This window comes from Colossoma macropomum, unplaced genomic scaffold (assembly GCF_904425465.1).
Source record: "Colossoma macropomum unplaced genomic scaffold, Colossoma_macropomum, whole genome shotgun sequence".
Classification (NCBI taxonomy): Eukaryota; Metazoa; Chordata; class Actinopteri; order Characiformes; family Serrasalmidae; genus Colossoma; species Colossoma macropomum.
The window spans coordinates 7180205-7199802 of NW_023494807.1; the positions used below are offsets into that span (position 1 = coordinate 7180205).

Below are 19598 nucleotides of genomic sequence, written 5' to 3' on the forward strand. Positions count from 1 at the left end.
CAGTTTTTGACCACAGAGCTGCTGGATACTTTTGGTGGTGGACTATTCTCAGCCATATAACATCTGGTCAGTGGTCTCATTGATGAATGGGGTTGAGGCCAGATAACAAAAGGTGGGCTACATTCTGGACGTTTATATACTGGACGTGTAAGGCACTGAATGGCTGTTGTTTCCAATAAAGTGGCCAGTGACTGTTACACATTGAGTTATTCCAAATACAGGTAAACATATTCAGTGTATTTGGGCATTTACTCATATTCCTTCATATCAGCTGTCTTGTCGATGTACAAATAGTTGTAGAAATGTGTGCCTAGCTTGTTCTGCTACATATTGTGCAAATAAGTTATGACTGCCTAGTGCAGCTCAGTGCGTGGGAGCAGAGTTTGGGTGATAGAGTGCAAAAAGGCAGTGCTGGGTGAAAGCTGGGTTAGGAAATGCAGTATACTGGAGCTCAGGGTAATGTCGTGTTGCTGTAGGCACATAGAGACAGGCTGCACTTTGACCTGCTCCACCATGGCTCCAAGCAACCGTTTCTAATATAAAATCCTAATATAAAACATGACTGCTGTTTAATATGGATGGCTTTATAAAGAAGTGTTACCTCCAGCACTTGAATATCGTTTGATAAGGATGACATATAGTGCTATAGCTTCGCCTCATGTGCTTTAGAGAGGCGCAAATCTAATAAACTTAATTAGCTTCTTACGTCAAAGGGACCATAAAGCCGTTTTAATGTAATGCTGTGGGTGCATTGTTCACCACAGAACATACACTGTACGTTCTGTAAGTTCAGTTCAATTAAAATTCAGTTCAGTTCTTTTCCATTTAATGTTCAAAGCATTGTTCAAAAGCAGTTTAACACAAATGTGGATCCAGACCCCTAATGAACAAGCTGAGGGACAACTCCCTAAGGAACCAGCTAAGAGCAACCAACCTTTTGGGTACTTGAGTAGTGTCTTAGCCACTTTAACAGTGCTGTGAAAAAGTATTCACCCCCCCAGTTTTGTCTATTTTGGCATGTATGCCAATCTGAATGGGTCCAGATCCTCACATGAAATGTAGTATAAGACAAGGAGAACGTGAGGGAACACAAAAGAGCATTTTTAAACAACCGTTTTCTTTCTTGAGGAAAAAGAGAAGCTTTCGAGAAATCAAAGGGGGTAAGTTCTTTTATACCCAGATGTCTTAGAACTAATGCCACCAAAAAATTCAAATTAATCACATAATCTTGTTGTAGTTCATTGTGATTAATCACATTTGTCTTATTGGTGCAAATGTGAGCCTAAAAAAACATTAAGGCTACGTTCACACAGCAGGTAAAATTGGCCCAAAACTTTTGATAAGATTTTTCTCACCAAATCTGACTTTTTTTTATTTAGCTGTTCACAATATCTTTTAAATGTGGTCTATATGTGACATTCTTCTGAACAGATCAGCTCCTAAACTGACCTGCATGCGCAACAGAACAAAGCTTCATGTGTTTCACGTGGCTCAGCCAGAGGTAAACAATCATAATTGCCAACAAATGTCAGCTTCATCATCTCCAGGGTCACAAGAGCGATCATGAAGCTTCACTGACTGACAGTTGGGCTCATCACCCAGAATGTGTTCAAGCTCACCACAAAAAGCCACGGTCACTCCTTTGGTTCATGTCCTCAGATTCTTTAAACTTTGCTTCCAGACTTTTAACTGATCTTTGATGCTGTAGCCTCATTCTCCTATGGTCTAAATGTTTATGAGTCTCAGCAGCATGAAATTATGATGAATGTTGAGCTGGATTGAGGTAAAACCTGCATGAATTCCGATCTGCCTGTTCAGACTGAGTCGCATTGCCACAGATCAGATACGTATCAGATTTAAGTACCATATATGAAAGTGTCTCAAGTCGGAGCTTCCTGCTTTGCCTTTGCCTTTCGCTAGTTAATTGGTCTGGTCATTGATTGACCCAGTTCCCCTGTGGGCACTGTCCAGCGTAGTGTCCCAAAAGCAGTGCTAACACTACTGATTTTACTGATATTGCCAGCACCAGCTCTGTGTTTTGCTTGTAAATCAAACTTCAGACTCAACGTACTTCAGTGATAAACTAATTTACAGCATTGCAGTAGCTAGAATGGTTCTTCAGATTGGTGAATGTGTTTTATACAGTTCTATACAGAACCTTTTTACAAAGCGTTCTATATAGCACCAAAAAGCGTTCCTCTATTGTTATGATGTCAAGCCTGGAACAATAGAAGAACCCTTGGCTTGACATTGTAACAACAGAGGAACGCTTTTTGGTGCTATATAGAAGCCCTTTTCAAAAAAGTTCTGTTTAGAACCATCTACAGCACATTCTCCATCAATCTGAAGAACCATTCAACAATTCAAAGAACGCTTTAATCATGCAAGCAGTTCTTTGGGTGTTTATGGTTCTGTTTTCTTTACCTAAAAAACCCTTGAAGAACCATAATTGTTAAGAGTGATAGTGAAGGGAAAGGTTCTATGTAGAACCATGAGTTCTACAAAGAACCATTTCATGCTTAAGTGGTTCATCGCATGGTGAAATGGTTCTTCAGAACCAAGGAGAATGAGCTGTGTATGCTTCCACTGTTTAAAAAAGGTTCTGTATAGAACCATATATAACACATATTACCATGCAGAGAACCATTTAACCATGCAAATGTAACATAGAACATGGTTATATAGAACCTTTCTTTACTAAAGAACCCTTGAGGAACCATGTTTTTAGAGGGTAGCTATCTTTAGCTACCTAACAGTAGCTAACTGCTGCCCTGCACTCTTAAATAAGAAGGTTCTTCAAGGGTTTTTTAGTAAAGAAAATTGTGCTGTATAGAGTCATGAACACTCAAAGAACCTTTTGCAAGATTAAAGGATTCTTTGCATTGTGAAATGGTTCTTCAGATTGCTATAAAATCTGTTGTACATGGTTCTATTTAGAACCTTTTTTGAAAAGGGTGCTATTTACCACCAAAAGAGTTCTTCTACTATCATGATGTCAAACTTGTAACAATAGAAGGAACCTTTTTGGTGTTATATAGAACCCTTTTCAAAAACAGGTTCTATAAGGAAAAATCTAAAGCACATTCTTCATTAATCTGAGGAACACTTGAATGATGCAAAGAACCCTTTAAACATGAAAAGTGTTCCTTAAATGGTCATGGTTCTGTGTAGAACCATTTTCTTTACTAAGGAACCCTTGATGAACCATTTTTTAAAGTGTGTAGACATAATTCAGGGACGTAAGCTACTGTTTGATGTCTCTGTGCGTGATTTTTGGCAGTGCTATCCTACAAAAATCCAGGTCCTAGATAATAAAGTACATAGTGTATATTGTGCATAGCGCTCAAACTGAGACAGAGTAACTCTCAGGGGGAACCTGTCCTCCTCTGGGCTGCAAGCTGTGGTGAAATTACAATGCAAATAATACGAGGTGATGAGTGAGATTAACAGAGGCACTCGAATCAAGGAGAGAAAAATTGGTGAGATGTTGCTGATAACATAATAACATGATTTCACACAGATGCAAATTATCCAAAAGAACGATGCTCGGCAAATGTATAATCAGTCTGGGAATTGCAAGTTGCAGTATAGTAAGCGTGTTACAAAACAGAAGCCTTAATAAGGCACACGGAGGAGACATCAGGAGTCAAAACTGTCTTGATACACTACAACGGCAGCCCTTTCACGATTCACAGTATGATCAATTAAGCTAAACGTTCCTGCTTTAACATTTCTCCTTTAGTAACATGTTGCTATGGTGCTTTGATATGCAAAGATACACATATAATCTCAGTGGGTGTGTCTCAAAACCTAGTGAGCTCTCTAAGTAGCCGCTGTCTACATAGGCAGCTGTCTAAGTAGGCAGCGTTCCAACCGTCATCAATCCTTATAAGACAGATAAATGAGACGCTCTAGTTAGACAGCAGTGATGTCGCCGCTTGTTCCCGCCCACTGCACGAGACCGGCGTTTACTTACCTCAGCCGTCAGAATCACATTTAGCCAACATGGATCCTGCTCGATTTTAGCGATTAGCGATTTTAACTGTATTTGCTCTGAATGAAACAGCAAAATAGACAATTGTGATCAAACGCGGAAAGTATAGGCTATTTGTGCACCTTTATGACTAGAAAACAGATAAATACCCCAGAAAATCAGAATAATTTACATTTGAAGATGACTTCTGCCCGCCATCTTCAAACAAAAGTTGCGCCGCGCTGCATCGCGGGATTGCCTCAGCAGCTGAGGAAACATCAGATGCTCTCTCGATATTGGGCCAAAATGAGGTACCTCAGTATGCAGTATATTTGAGATATCAGAATTGGGACAGCCTTCTTGTCGGGAGCGCATACTGTGACGTAAAATGCTGTCTATGTAGAGAGCTCACTAGGTTTTCGAGACACACCCTTTGTCTCATCCATACAAGGCTGTATTGCCTGGACATGATGTACTGTGATATTAAGCATACAAATGGTTCTTTTAGTGTTCATAGAATATAGAACCATATAGAACCAATGTCTTTGCTAAAGAACCCTTGAAGAACCCTGTTTTTTAAGAGTACAGCTAACTTTAGCTAGCTAAAATTGCAAAATTAAAGGGTTCTTTGCGTTGGAAAGGTGTTCTTCAGATTGATGGCGAATCTGTTGTATATGGTTCTATATAGAATCTTTTTGAAAAGGATATATGGCACCAAAAAGAGCTGTTCTACTATTATGATGTCAAGCTAGATGTCAACAGTCTGTAACTGTACCCTATCCTACCTCCAGATGAATCTATACAGCCAAAAATACACTGTGCTCTTTGGTGACAACCCACAATGCACATCTGACTCGACAAGAATGAAACACAGTTTTCAAATTGCTACTATTATGAATTTCACCCTTGCGTAAAAGTAATTGCACCTTAAACTTGATAACAGGTTGTGCCACGTTCAGCAGCAGCAGCTGCAGCAAAACAAGCCTTTATGTTCCTCTTGGTTGGCTTTGATATACCATCAATGAAATGTTCTTTTTTTTAAAAAATTCATTTTGTCTAACAACAACTTGTTTTCGGCAGGTAAAGATGGCCAATGAAAGTGGAAATTGGCCCAATGCTGAAGTCTAGTTGGCGACGATCAAACTGGACTTAATAACAGGCTAATGTCACACAGTGAATGCCTGGCTTAAGGTAGACGCCATAAAGTGACCAATGAGTGGAAGCACATGGTAGGTGTTTCTAATAAAGAGGCCGGTCAGTGTAATACATTCAATTATTTGTAAACGAAATGTACTTGGCTATGTCTGAACTCATTAGCTTCAAATTCATATGTACTTCAGTAACAACAACACCAAAAAGCTGCAGTCACTTTGTCCTCCGATTTCGTCCGTTTGAATTTATTTATTTTAGTAGATCAAGCTGGTGGTGATCTTGTCTTTTGTAAGATAAGTACTTGCAGATTCTCTCGTTTCTGGTCATCCAAAGTTCCTTCTGAAATAAACTGTAGTAATAGAAAGTTTGCCCATCCTTTTGCTGCAGTAACAGCCTCTACTCTTGTAAAAGGCTTTTATACTAGATGTTGGAACATTGCTGAGAGGATTTGATTGCATTCAATCACAAGTGCACCTATATAGTAAGTGGAGCTGATAAAATGGATAATGAGCGTAGAAACAAGGAGGTGGTCATAATGTTATGCCTGTTCGGTGTATTTGGTATCATTGGGCCTCATTCACTAGTATCTTTCTAAGTTTCTTCTGAAATGTGAATTGTTCACACTTTGTGCTCTTGAGTGTGTGAAGATTCTTTTCTTACCTAAGAGCAAATCCCAAATATGAAAAACTGGTGAATGACAGAATCTTTGTGAAAACTGTTAAGAATGGTTGGTGAATGAGGTCCATTGCTTGGATATGACCACGGAACAAGTACCCATCTCCTTTCTGTGGATGGAGAAGAGCTGCATTGGAAGTGCAAGGCTGTCACCAGCTTCTGTAAATGGGCTCTGTAATCCAGGACATCTTCTCTGAGATCGGGAATTAGCGAGGCCTAATTAGACCACCTTCAGCTGATCACCACGCATGAAATGAATTCCAGCTTCGCCACATCAAAGACAGGTGCAGGAGCGTGAAGAGGAAGAGGGATGGTGGTATAGGGCTGGAAGAAAAGAGGAGGTGAGACGAGTTATCCCTTTCTTTTCATCTCTCCAGGCCTTTGTGTTTGTCGTCTTCTTCTCTTTAATGCTGCTATCTCCTTGCGTCTGTCTCGCCCCTTCCCTCTTCACTCTCTGTGTGTGGTGTAGGCTGAAGAAAAGGCTCCTCCAGCTCTGTTGCTGGGAGATCCGTAGCTTTATTTTCCAGCATCCTTGCCCCCGGCCTTTTATTGTTTCCTCTCAAGATGTCCAGTTGGGCCACACGTGCCCACGTCTAACGGCCCTGATAAGAACTGACAAGGCCTGACCACAATTTCTCTCAAGACTATTTACGGTACCTCCTTACCTCTGTATAGAGTGGATGGATAAAGGGAAAGAAGGACAGAAGGATGGACATTGTTTATGCCCAGTAGACACACATATAAAAAGTGAAGACATATCGTAGAAGAAGAACTTTTGGTTCTAAGAAGCCATGTTTAAAAAACAGATGTGTGAGTGTGTATAAGCTTTAAAAGGTTTTAAGAACTATCATATAATGTAAAAGTTCCATACAACATCCTGTTGAATTCACTCCAAACAAATAGGGGGCAACATATCACCAGAAAGTTATGGTGTCCACCCCTATGAGAGATGCCCAGTCCCTCCTCCTCACTCTTCACTTTTCCCCTCCTTACTAGTCTAGAAGAAACGTTGCGAGTTCAGCATAAAACGATCTACTTATGTCACTTTTTTCTTTGCTGCCAAACTTGGATTCTTGTGGCCGTGGTGATAATGGTCACTTGCTAAGAGCTTCAAGCATCATTGCATTTACTGTTTCTTTTATTGGCTGCCTGTCTTTAAATAGTCCAACCGAGGGAGGTACCTTCAACATGATTGACAAGAGGTTAGAGTAAGCCCTCAGGGTAGTGTTACTTCTTTATCCTCTGATGTTGGACTGATAGCAGACTCAATGCTACATTGACTCATTATTGCCTCTTGAGGTATAAAGTGGTATTACAAGACGCGATGCATAGATGTCTCAGACATATTGCCAAAATGATTATTTCTTCACATTCTGTTGCTAATTTTAGTTAATTTTAGGGGTGTTTCCTTCAATCTTTACATTAAGTTGCAAACTGCAGAAAATATGATCTCTCTTCATACTGAATGGCAAGGTGAAGATCAGGAGCACTACAGCTTCCCTTCCATTTCCTTTACACTCTTGACAATAAAGATGCCACAAATGGTTCTTTAAGGCGATGCCATAGAAGAACCACTTCTGGTTCCCTAAAGAACCATGTTTAAAAAAGAGAACAGTTTTAAAGTGTTCAAGAACCTTCACGGAATGTAAAGATTCTGTGCAAAATGAAGGATTCTTCCCAGAACCTATACATTCTGGAGGTTCTGCAAGGTTTTTCACACCGCACAGATCATTTATAACAACAGTTCTTCAAAGAACCATCCACAGAAACGTTCTTTAGAAAAACGAAAATGTTCTTTTCTGGCGTCACTTCAGAGAACCCTTTTTTGGCACCTTTAATTTCAAGAGTGTCAAGGAAATGGAGGTGAGGCTGTAGTCAAAAGTTTGGGGACACCTTGCGCATCAGTGTGAAAAGAGCCTTCATTCTTTGTTGGTTTACAGTAACTCAACTTATTCCCAGAAAGCTGTTTAGATGTTGCTATTTTTCTTTGCAAAAACTGCCCAACTTTGGGAATAATGCCAAAGGCCACACATATTAATCCATTGTTGTGATGTCAGCACTGATTATCAGTTAAAACGTTCAGTAGTTTAAACCACCCTTGGACAATAAGTGCTTTTAACAATAATTTGGAAAACTGTCAAATCGTTATTGAGACAAAAGCTCCTCTTCATACCAAGAAAGACACTTTGATGAAGCTCAGTGTTGGAGATAAACAAACCCAAAGGATGAGCACATATAGCTGTTTATGCTAAGAAAAAAAACTTTACTTAATTAAAAAAGTAGCAGAGAAGATCAAACATTATGTGGACATTTTTATAAAGACGTCCCCAGACATTTGTCAGGCAGTGTAGATGGTACTCTCTATCATGCTCTGCATCGATAGTCGGATTGATAGTGTTTGTGTCTTTTACTTACTTCTGTTTACTATTGCTTATTTTCAGAGAATGTCCTTGGTGGACTTGTTTATTTTCTGTTTCTACATTATTTGTCCTTGCTGCACATTTCTTCTACATTTCTGCCTGTGTTCGTCCCTGAACCTGGACACTTCTACTCTTTATAAAACGCTGGCCAGTTTGTTTTTTTCAGAGAGAGAGCGCTTACACTGTGCTTAATAGCCTGTCAAATAAAGTATGCACATACAAAATATACACCCACACAGTAAACCTAGCTAACACGCTTTTAAGCAGCAATGCAAACTCTGGATGCTATTTTTTCTCAATCTGGACGCTTTCCAGCTGGCCCTCTGAATTACAAACTTTTTTCCCCAACTCATTCTTCTCATTCTCACATGTCCAACTGTCCAGTAAATATTTGTTCTTTTTTCATATAGTAACAATGAATGAATACAAAACCTTCATGGACTTTGATGTCGCTGGGTCCAGTTGATAAATATGGTCTGAAATGTGCAACTACAGATGATCCAATATCCATTATCATTGTTGGGCTGATACCAGGAGAGAGTGCAGAAATGTGTATTGGAGGTAACAAAGAACAAATCTGATCCCATTCTGTAGCAACTTTAGCCAAATTTAGCACAACATAATGTAGAGGAATCTAAAGTAGGTCATTTAAAAATAATAGTAGCCATAACAACATATTGCCCAATGTAAATATCAGTGGCGAACAGTTACTATTAGGGCTAGGACTTCAGTTTATTTCATAAACAGGAGAAAACACCTCTACGATAATGATAATTTCTGCTAGCCCCCCTATGGGGCTTCTTCTATTATGTTGGGGCTAAGCTAACACGACTGCACATGAACATTTTCTGACCATTCTGAAGCTTATAAAAGACATTCCATTTGTTTTTTTAATCTTCTAACATACATTAATATATATTTTACCTTGTATCAGTTTTACAGTGACTCAGAGTCCTGGCATGGAATTGCTGCCACCCCTCACAACTGAAACCTGGTGAGACTACGACTCATATTCACAGTCAGTAAACCTAAAACCTAAAATGACATTTCTTTTTACAAAATTGTCCTCATTGTAAATCAAATAGTGATCAGTTGGTTCTACTGTTAGCTCTTAATTGTTGGTAGCTAATCTAACATATAAGGTCTTCAGTTTAGCTCCTGAAAGCCTAACAAATTGGAGAGCTTGTTCTAGATACAACACCAACAAAAATTCAGATTGCTCAGTTTTCAGCTGGGAGTTTCAAGATTTTAGCCCTTAACACTGAAATAAAACAATACCTGGAGAGTTTACTGAAGGGCAGCATTCATAATGCTACATGATACCTACATAAGCCTTTCATGACAACTGACATAAACCTACATAAACATTAAAAAGGCTTATTCTAACAAGAATCATTAGTTCCAACACATTCTGGGGTGGAATTGAATAAAGGCTTGATGACAGTTGACGCTAACTGGAATAAGCATTTATGAATGGTAATGTAGGCTTATGTAGATGTTATGCAGTCTTACAAATCCTGCTCTTCAGTATGGTTGTGTTTATACTCTGCAAGTATTGTTGTAATCCTCATTTCACTGTTAAGAAACAAATAGGTCAAAATCTTGAAACTACCAACTGAAAGCTGACCAATCAAAATGTTTTCCCCTGTGGTGTCTAGGTAGACACAGCCAAGCAAACTCTCCAACTGGTTAGGCCTTCAGAAGCCTCAAGTGATATAAACCTACATTAACATAAAGGCTTATAAACTCTTTTTACAACTAGCATAAGCTGTTATAAAGCCTGCTTTAGTCAATTTCAACCCATGAAGTGTTATAGCAACTGGTGGTTGTTGAAATGAGCCTTTTTAAAATGTTTATATAGATATCTACCCATTGTTATGAAGGACTTGTGAAGTAGCTTTACCCTAGCTTTTGCCCTACAATAAAGTGTTACCTAATAGTATCATCAGGCTAACTGTAATAAGTCACTAACTAAGTATTATACTAAATTGTAAAGGGTGTAACGTAATGCGCTGTATGTCATATTTATGTGAAATGGTTGAACACATTTTTATTTTTAAAAAAAGGCAGTCCAGAGATTTGACTATGGCACCTTTATAAAATGCTTCAATCAAAACAGCGAAATCTGAAGTTTAGTTATTTTAAGGAGAAAAGAAATATCAGTATCAGCCAATAATCAAGGTTTCAGTATCAATATCAGTATCAGAACGGGAAAGTGGTATCGAGCCACCTGTAGTATCACAGTGCAAATTTAACTAGTGTTTTTTGCATGTGAGTCAGATCAGGTACGATTTCCGCACTGCTAACGTGTTGAATAACAGCAGCATTAGAGCTGCCCACACTGAAGCTTAACCTTCACACACACACATACACACCACAGGAGTCTTTATATAACACTAATGAAAATAACGCTGTCCTTACATAATCATGATATACAGAAACTTTCTTCACTAGCTGCAGCCTTTTAGCATAACAGCTCTGTCCCTGAAATCTACTGCGTTACTATATAGTCTCAGAAAATGGAATTTTATACCGGTCATTACTCTCCAGCAAGTAGCCACAGAGTAGATGGATAGAAGAGGAGAAAGGAGAGAGGCAAAGAAACAGAAATACCGCACAAGAGAGTGCTGTTAATTTACCTGCAAAGAGAGCAGGAGGGGCCCGCGGGGACACATTGTACTTGCTGTGCTTGAGCCGAATGGGGCCAAATATGCAATTAAGGCCGCTTTCACAATACCTTTCTGATCCGTTTCCTGGAGCTTCTGGGGCCCTGATCCATTCTAAAAAGCACATGTAATATGGAACTGAAGAGCACTGCCCAGGATCTTCAGCAGGAATACCAGATACCTGACGAAGACACCTTAGTTTGAGGCATGCCAAACTCTAGCTAATGGAAGTAGACCAGCTTTTGTGAGTTTCAGCCCAAGAAGCTTAAATTGAGGGCAGAGAAAATACCACCCCAAAATCTGGGCTTGGAATTGATCCCCAAAAAAGGGTCAATTCTCCAATTCCAGGCATTTGGAATTAAGACCCTGCATTCCACACAACAACGTTCAAGTCCGCCTGCACTCAGAAATTCCACAATAGATTGGCTAACATTTATTTCAGAAAAACAAAGTGAACTGTAACATTTGTAACAAAAAGTGGCCGTCGATATATTTATGGTATATCTTTGTTTGTATATCTATTGTAGAACCCCAGATTGAACCATGATTATCAGAGCTAGGCCTTCAGTTTGGGCCATAAATGTCAAAACAAGGAAAAATACATCTCTACGATAATGTTAATATCTGCTAGCACCTCTATGAGATTCTAGTACTACATTAGTGCTAAGCTACCTGTGATTAAAACAAACATTTGGCTGCTTTAGATTAAAAATGTTAAGCTTGTAAAAGAAATAAACATATATTGAGCTTGTAGCAGTTTTACAGGGTGTCTTCAGCAAAGAGTCCTGGCATAGAGCTGCTGCCATTGCAACTGGCTGAAACCTAGACCTTCCAGAAGGCCTACAGTGACATCCGTGACTGATTCCACTGTAACATCCTTACTATGTTAGTATACATTAGTCCTTCTGTGCAGCTCCTGCAGTCCTAACCAATGGAAGAGCTTACTTGGCTGTCTCTACTTAGACACCACAGAGAAAAACATCTTCATTAGACAGTTTTTCTTTGGGTGTTTTAGAAATGTAGCCCTTTTGTTTGCGACCGAAACATAACAAGGAAATAAGAGTATTGCTGCAATACTTGCAGAGCTTAAATACAACAAGCATAATGATATTATTAAATAAAAATTAACAATCACAGGAAAGTATTTGTTTCATTTCACAGAGATTTTTCACTTGTAATCATCAAAATGCTTCTTAAAGCGGTACGCCACTAGAATCATACACAGAACACACTCTCGTATGTTTTTGACTCGTGAAACCTGAATGCTCAACAGCATAAAAAAACAAAAGTTCTGTTGAAACACTTAGCTTTACTACCTATAATGAAAAATATCATTGCTTTTCCCAGTAATGTGTTGGCTTTGTAGAGGCCAGTTTTGAAACGTAGTTTTTACCTCATCGTTTAATGCCGCACAAACACAACACCTCATTATTTCCAGGCCAAGCTTCATAGATCTGGATGGATGTCACTTGTGGTCTGTCTTTAGTTCAAAGTGAGCCATTCACATGTGCTAATCCAGGGCTGGCCATCTCATATTGCCCTTATTAACATGTTCCAACACAGCTGTCTTGCATCAAAACAGCTGGACTGAGGATGATAACCCTGCCCTAACCTTTTCTGTCCCATTTGAGCTAAGTTTGTGTTAGCAGCCTTGAAGCGTATGCCGCAGGGAAGCTGCAGCCTTCTCCCTGCTTTCACTTCGGCATTGCCCCGAGTTTGACTGATGAAGTGTCAGTGTGGATTTTCTTCTCCTTTCTTGGGTTCTGCAGTGGAGGAACAGCCTGGTGATGACAGCTCTTGCCCTACCTCACTGTCTAAAGTGAGCTGTGTTTTTTTTTTGGATGGTGCTTAGTCTTTCTCTGCCACGTCTGACCCCTTTTTTTCTGCCAAAGTTAGTCACATCCATTTCCCAGTGGACACTGCACCACCACGTTGAGATGGCAAGGCATGGGCCAAGGTGGCTGCAACGAGTACTTGTCGCCAACATTGATTATGCAAAAAAATTGTCAACACACCCTGCTGGGGGGCTGCATAGCTGCAGGCCAATCAGACTGTCCCCTACTTCCTGTCCACCACTGGAAGCATTTACAATTGGCATGCAAATGTCAGAACTGAACTGTAAGGCAATTTAAGAAGGTTGCCTGGTCCAATGAGTCCCGAGTCCCATTTACTTTTATATCACTTGGACAGCTGGGTATGTGTGCACCATTTACCTGGAGAAATGATGGCACCAGGATGCACTGTGGGAAAAAAAGCCTGCATAGGGAGTGTGGTACTCTGGGTGATGTTCTGCAGGTAAAACCTGGGTCCTTCGTAACAAAAATACTTGATACTGTCAAAAGTTGATGCTTAAACTCGCATGACAAGAAGTTTGTAAATGCTCAGTTTACATATGACTAACTAAGTGAAGTAGTACGGCTAAACATGCTGTGGCTAGAGATGAAAACATTATCTTATGGAAAGAATGGACATGGATATGGAACAAAAAAAAGTATTGAAATACAGATTTCTGAATGGTGATCATTGAGAATCATTCTGAGAATTGCTATAAATTTACTTTGTCAGTCATTTACACTAAAGAGATGGTTCTTCAAGGGTTCTTCAGTATAGGTATCAGTTCTGTATTTTCCAGCCCAGAAAAGGATGGCATGCCCACTCCAGGTAAGGGGAAAGGACTCAGATGGAGGAGTTTTAGTATCTTGGGGTCTTGTTCATGAGCTATGGGAAGTGGGATGGTGAGATCGGCCGCAGGCTGGGACAGGCAGCGGTAATGCAGTCACTGTACCAGACTGTAGTGGTAAAGAGGGAGCTGAGATATAAGGCAAAGCTCTCTGTTTACCAGTCAGTCTACATCCCAACCCTCACCTATGATCATGAGCTGTGGGTAATGACCGAAAGAATGAGATCGCGGATACAATAGAGAAATGAGCTTTCTTCACAGGGTGGCGGGCTACACTCTACTTGATAGGGCGAGGAGCTCGGACATCTGGGAGGAGCTCAAAGTAGAGCTACTTCTCCACATTGGGAGGAGCCAGTTGAGGTGGTTCAGGTCTTTGATCAGGATGCCTCCTGATGGGGGTTTCCCAGGAATGGTCTACTGGGACAAGACCCCGAGGTCATCCTAGGACCTGCTGGAGGGATTATACCTCCAAGGTGGCCCGGGAGGGGCTCAGGAATAAGCATTTATAAACATTTATGTAGGGTTAAGTCAGTTGTCATGACAAGCTTAGGTGGGTGTTATGTAGCCTTATGAACTGTACCCTACAGTAAAGTGTTACCAAATTTTCTTGTTCCTCCTTAAACGGTGCAGCAGTTACATTCTGGCACCTCAGGCATTTTAATAATAACTTCCACACCATTTAAGGTGGAACGGGAAAATTCAAACAAGTAGACTTCAGCTTTGTCAGAGAACACGAGGAAGTACTTCGTTGAGTCTCTGTATCCACGGAATATGATAGCGTTTTTACTGACATGCCGATTCTCACTGGATTTAAATAACTTGAGGTTATTTTTATTGTTTTACAGAACGTAAAAGGTGCCAGAATCATCACACTTAAGCGTGCTGTCGATCAAAATGACTGATGTACCACATTCGGACAGGACTAAAATCGCTGAGAAATGCTGGCAATAATGACCTTACCCCACCTCCTCACGTAGAACTAATCCTGTCAGAATAGGGCTTTAGTTGATTAATTGAATAATTATGACATGACAGATATAATTATTAGTTGTCGGGTACATTCCTGCACTGCTTCGCTTTTACTGAGTGCACCATTACAAACGTTTTTTCAAAACTCACTTCAGCTGTCCAGCTTTTTCACCTTCTACACAGCTGGTGACTTGTCCAGATCTGGGTTTCATCCCAGTGGCTGATGGAAGCTGACCCAAGCGTCTTTAGATCACCCAGCTAACATTTCCACATGTTTGAGAGCGATGCCAGTGTTTCCAAATTCTTTCAAGCACCAAATTCATCCTGGCAAAGATTTTATCCATGAGCCATTTCACTAACGTGCTTTGCGGATCTGCTGAGGCAGGGGTTATTATGCCTTTCCAAATTGTGAGCACTTTCTAGAAGCAGTAATGAGTTGAGTACCAAGCATAGCCTGGAGTTAGCGGCTTATGCTGAAAGTTTTGTTTGCATCCAAATTGTTGAATATTGAACCCCAGCTTGTCTCAGATTCAGAGCGTTTGTTTTTGTCTCCTTTAAGTCATTAAAATCTGGCCCCTGAGTCGCTAGTGTTTTGTGTAAGATCACTTCACACATACCAAAAAAACCGGGAAACAACAGAAAGTAGATTAATAGACATAAGTAGCTGATTAAGGTAGAGCTCTTTGTGTAGAATGGGATTATATTGGGGCTACACTATATCCTTCATGTATCTCACTGTTGCAGATAGTATCTGGTGTCAGCTTCTTCCTGCTATTTCATTTTGCAGTGATGATGCTGGACGATAATTGTAGGTAAAGCTGGTGGGTCAGTGAGAATGGAATTAGTGTGTGGTGCATGTGTGTATGCGTGTACTTGTTTTTATACATTTACAGGACAAAATCATTCTAGATATGCAGGAAAACAAGAGAAAAACAGGGTTATTTTGAAGGTTCTGACTTTACTAACTACTTTTTACACTCCTCAAATGGCCAGGGCCCACCAACAGGCCCAAAGGTTTATTACACACCTCTATAACCTAAGAATAGCAACCCAGTTGCATCAAAGTCCCTGTAGTTACAGAATAATAAGCCTTAGTATGTAATGAAATGAAACGTTAAGGGGTTAACAAAAGTTTTAAACATAAAAGGGAAAAAACACATTATTTTTGATTACTTGGGTTAAGACTAGGTTTGGGTTTAGGCTCAGATAAGTCTATCGTCTGCTCATCTAGCATTTCATTGGAAATGGATGGTATTAATAGTGAGATTGTCCTCCTTTGCTACAGTAACAGCCTCTACTCCTCAGGGAAGGCTTTACGCTAGATGTTGAAACATTGCTGTGAGGATTTGATTGCATTCAGCCACAAGAGTATTAGTGAGGTCGGGTACTGATGCTGGATGATTACAACCCTCAACTCCAACTCTGTCAGCTAGAGGGGCTTTATACCCTCTAGCTGATGCTCAGCATTAGCCATGTTGACCCAATAGCTGATGTGCGGCAGGTCCAGTGTCAAAGTATCCCTATGTAGATTTTACAAGCTGTACGTGTGCAATTGAATCAGTGATAGGTGCACATTGACTGATTATAAGGGCTGACTAGATACATTTGGACATTAAAGTGTATAAAGTGAATATTATATAAAGGACATATGGGAATGTGTGTTTGTTTGAGCGGCTCACCACAGGCTGCAGTTGTGTGCCAGGCATCATGGCGTTGGCCAGTTGCATCTGCTGTGCGAGCATGGCCATGTTCTTCTGCTGGATCAGGTTATTTCTGCCATTGATCTCCAGCTGCGTCTTCAAGTGTGGTGGAGGGTGCAGGTACTTACAGTTCTCTCTGGAGCAGCGGCCCTGAGAGAGAGAGGGAGAGACAGAGAGAGAGTTCATGAATATTAGAACACAGTCAATGCGCTCAAAGCTCACAGGTCAGAGAAATTTTTAAATATTTTTAACTATTTTTTTCATCCATCCCCACAGAAATGGAATATCGCTGTATGCACAAACAGAGTGGGAGAAAAAGCATAAAGAGAGTGAAAAAAAGACAAAGAGGGAATAAGAGAGATGAGAGGAAGGGGGGAACTGTAGAGGGGAAGAAAGAAGCAAAGAGAAAGAGGAAAAAAGGAGATGAAGACAGAAAGAGAGAGAGAGAGACAGAGTAAGAGAGAGCGAGAGAGAGTTTATAATTATTAAAACAGAGAGAAAGAGGAAGATAGAAAGAGTGAAATGAAAGAATGGGCTACAGAGCGAAAGAGAGAGGAAGGAAAAGGAGAGAGACAGAGCGAGAGAATGGGTAAGAGAGAAGGATAGAATGAGAGGAGCAAGAGAGAGAGAGACACAGAGAGAGAAATAAAGGAAGAGAGAGAAAGAAAGAGAAGCAGAGAACAAAGAGGGAGAGAAACAAACAGTGAAGAAAAGATAAAGAGGGAAAGAGAGAGAGATGAGACGGGAAGAGAGAAGCATGAAGAAAGAGAAAAAAGAGAGACAAAGACAGAAAGGGCGTGAAATGGGGGAAAGGGATGAAGAAAGAATGAGAGAAAGAGAGAGAGAGAGAGAGAGAAAGGTAGAAAGGGAAAGAAACAAAGAGCAAAACAAAGAAAGCAGAGAGAGAAAAGAAGCAAAATAAGAGACAGAAAAGAAGAGAGAGGAAGAAAAACAGAAAGAGAGAGTGAAGAGATAGATAGATGGGGGGTGAAAGAGAGAGGAAAAGAAAGAAACTAAAAAGAGGGAGAGAGAATACACAAAAAGAAAGGAAGATAGAGAGTGAAATGAGAGAAAGGGATAAAGAGAGACAGGGAAGAAAAGGATAAAGTGAGAGAGAGCAAGAGACAGAAAGAGACAGAGAGAAAAAGAGAGAGAGAGAGAGAGAGAGACATTCTCCTGCTGTGTGTATTCCTCTCAGGTGCAGACACAGTCTGGGAGATGGAGGTGGTTATATTGGTATAGTATGTCTGATGCTACGCGGGAATCGGACGTGGATTGTAATTCAGCCAGTCATAAAGCCTGTACAGCCCTGACCAATCTCACTCTCTCTCTCTGTCTCTCTCTGTCTCTCTCTCTCTCTCTCTGTCTCTCTCTCTCTGTCTCTCTCTGTCTCTCTCTCTCTCTCTCTCTGTCTCTCTCTGTCTCTCTCTCTCTCTCTCTCTGTCTCTCTCTCTCTGTCTCTCTCTCTCTCTCTCTGTCTCTCTCTGTCTCTCTCTCTCTCTCTCTCTGTCTCTCTCTGTCTCTCTCTCTCTCTCTCTCTGTCTCTCTACCATTCTTTTTCTGTTCTCACCTCTGTGCTCATAACAGTCCCATGCTGTCTTGTGCTACACTCCCCATGAATACTGAACAGATTTGGCCAGAAGGGGGATGTGGGTGTATACGTGTGTGTGTGTGTTTGTGTGTGAGGACTGTGTGTGTGAGGAGAGTGTGTTGTCAGCCATCAGGCTGTAATTACCCAGGAGCAAACAAAGGCTATCACGCAGGATGCGGCTGATGACCCCCCCGGCCCCCCTGCTAAAACACTGACACACACCGCCCTCCCTCTGCGTGCGCGTGTGTGTGTGTGTGGACTCCACCTCTTCTATCGAACTGACCGCTGTGTTTGGCCCGAAAAGACTTTCTTTCAGCACGGCTACCGTACGCTCCTCTGTCTGTTCCATTCTGCCTGATTGGCTGGGAGACGAATGATTCTGCCTGGCAACTAGGCGACGGTGCAAGCTGATTGGCTGGCGGCCCAGCGCCTGACTGGCTTCCAGCTCCACGCTGCCTCCGAGGGTAACCTTATTTAACTCTCTGCATGTTATCGATTGCTGCTAATTGCTAAATTCTTTTCCCTTTACAGGGCTGTCCCCCGCAGCCCGGGGCCCGACTGCGCCTGTACCTGCATTAATGCTGCCCACTGCCCTCCTCTCTGCCTTAAAGCGACAGTTCGGCCAAATGTGCACAGTTCTGCTGCCACAAATGTGTTTAATCAGTGCCAGAACTTTGCCTCCTTGGCTATGCACTGGATCTATGAGGCCAATGCAGCTAACAAGTAAAGATTATAACCATCAGTTAAACAATTTAGACTTTCTTATGATAGGCTGTTGTCTAAAAATGGACAACTGTATGTCACATAGCTTAAAACAGTAGTAGCATTTATCGAGAAGCCTCCATTTTTCTGTAGGTTTTGTTTTTGTATGATTATCTCTCAGCTAAGCTGAGAGTAAACAAACCTGGTTTAAGGGGAGCCTGGCCTCTTCCTATTTCCCTCATTATATCAAAAAACAGGACTGCAAGACTCCAGAGGGCACCTGCGAGCGATTTCTTTAACAAATGGAACTAAATGGAGCTAAAAGCAAAAAGCTTTCCTTTAATTTTAGAAAGTTGAAGGATGTATTTTACTAAAAAACAATTAAAACTTATATCTTTCCTTTTTTCAACAGCAAACAGGTTTTGGGCAGCAGGATGCTAACATTACTGCTACTGAGTGCTGATTGGTTGGCGAGCGGAGCAACTCATTGGCTGTTCACACTCACTGATGTCATGGACGTACATGAGGTGCCATTTTAAACTCCTATAACTCGAGTTTAAAAGCTGTTAAAATGTTATATGCTTTTCAGTGTTCAGGAAATGAATGTATTATTATATTAAAAATGTTTAACCATTTATGAACTATGCTTTTACTCAAATGCTCCATCTTAACCCACTCATTTTGGACTTGCTCAGAGCGCCCTCTCATGTTTGAGAAACTAGAGGACATTACAGAGTGGTGATTCTCCTCTCTGCAAGTTCTCTGAGGTTACTATAATGATCTAGGCTACTTATGCTAAAGCTTCTCACTTAAGCTTCATATGTAAATGGTTTAGCTAGTCACCTGACACGGTCATGCTGGTTGACCAGCATACCAGCATCCAAAACACAACACATCGTTGCTGTTGGAACAAAACCTTGTATCTCCATTTTTGTTGTTTTGTGGCTTTTAACAGAATTTGAAAATGCCAGCTGACGTTTACAGTGTGCCAAAATTTCCTAATATACAGACCAACAGAAATGCTCCAAAAGTGCTTGGGAAAAAATTTAGTTCCATTAACTTCCATTCAA

The 19598-nt window shown here is 40.7% G+C and overlaps 1 protein-coding gene across 8 annotated transcripts in view; it reads right to left on the reverse strand.

Annotated features, from left to right (window-relative positions):
• LOC118796750 (muscleblind-like protein 1) overlaps positions 1–19598 on the reverse strand; it is a 167741-nt gene that overhangs the window by 29563 nt on the left and 118580 nt on the right. For all 8 annotated transcript variants that reach the window (XM_036555846.1, XM_036555847.1, XM_036555845.1 and 5 more), the window contains exon 3: positions 16215–16385. In XM_036555846.1, the coding sequence (XP_036411739.1) occupies positions 16215–16385 (171 nt within the window). The remainder of the gene's footprint in view (positions 1–16214; positions 16386–19598) is intronic.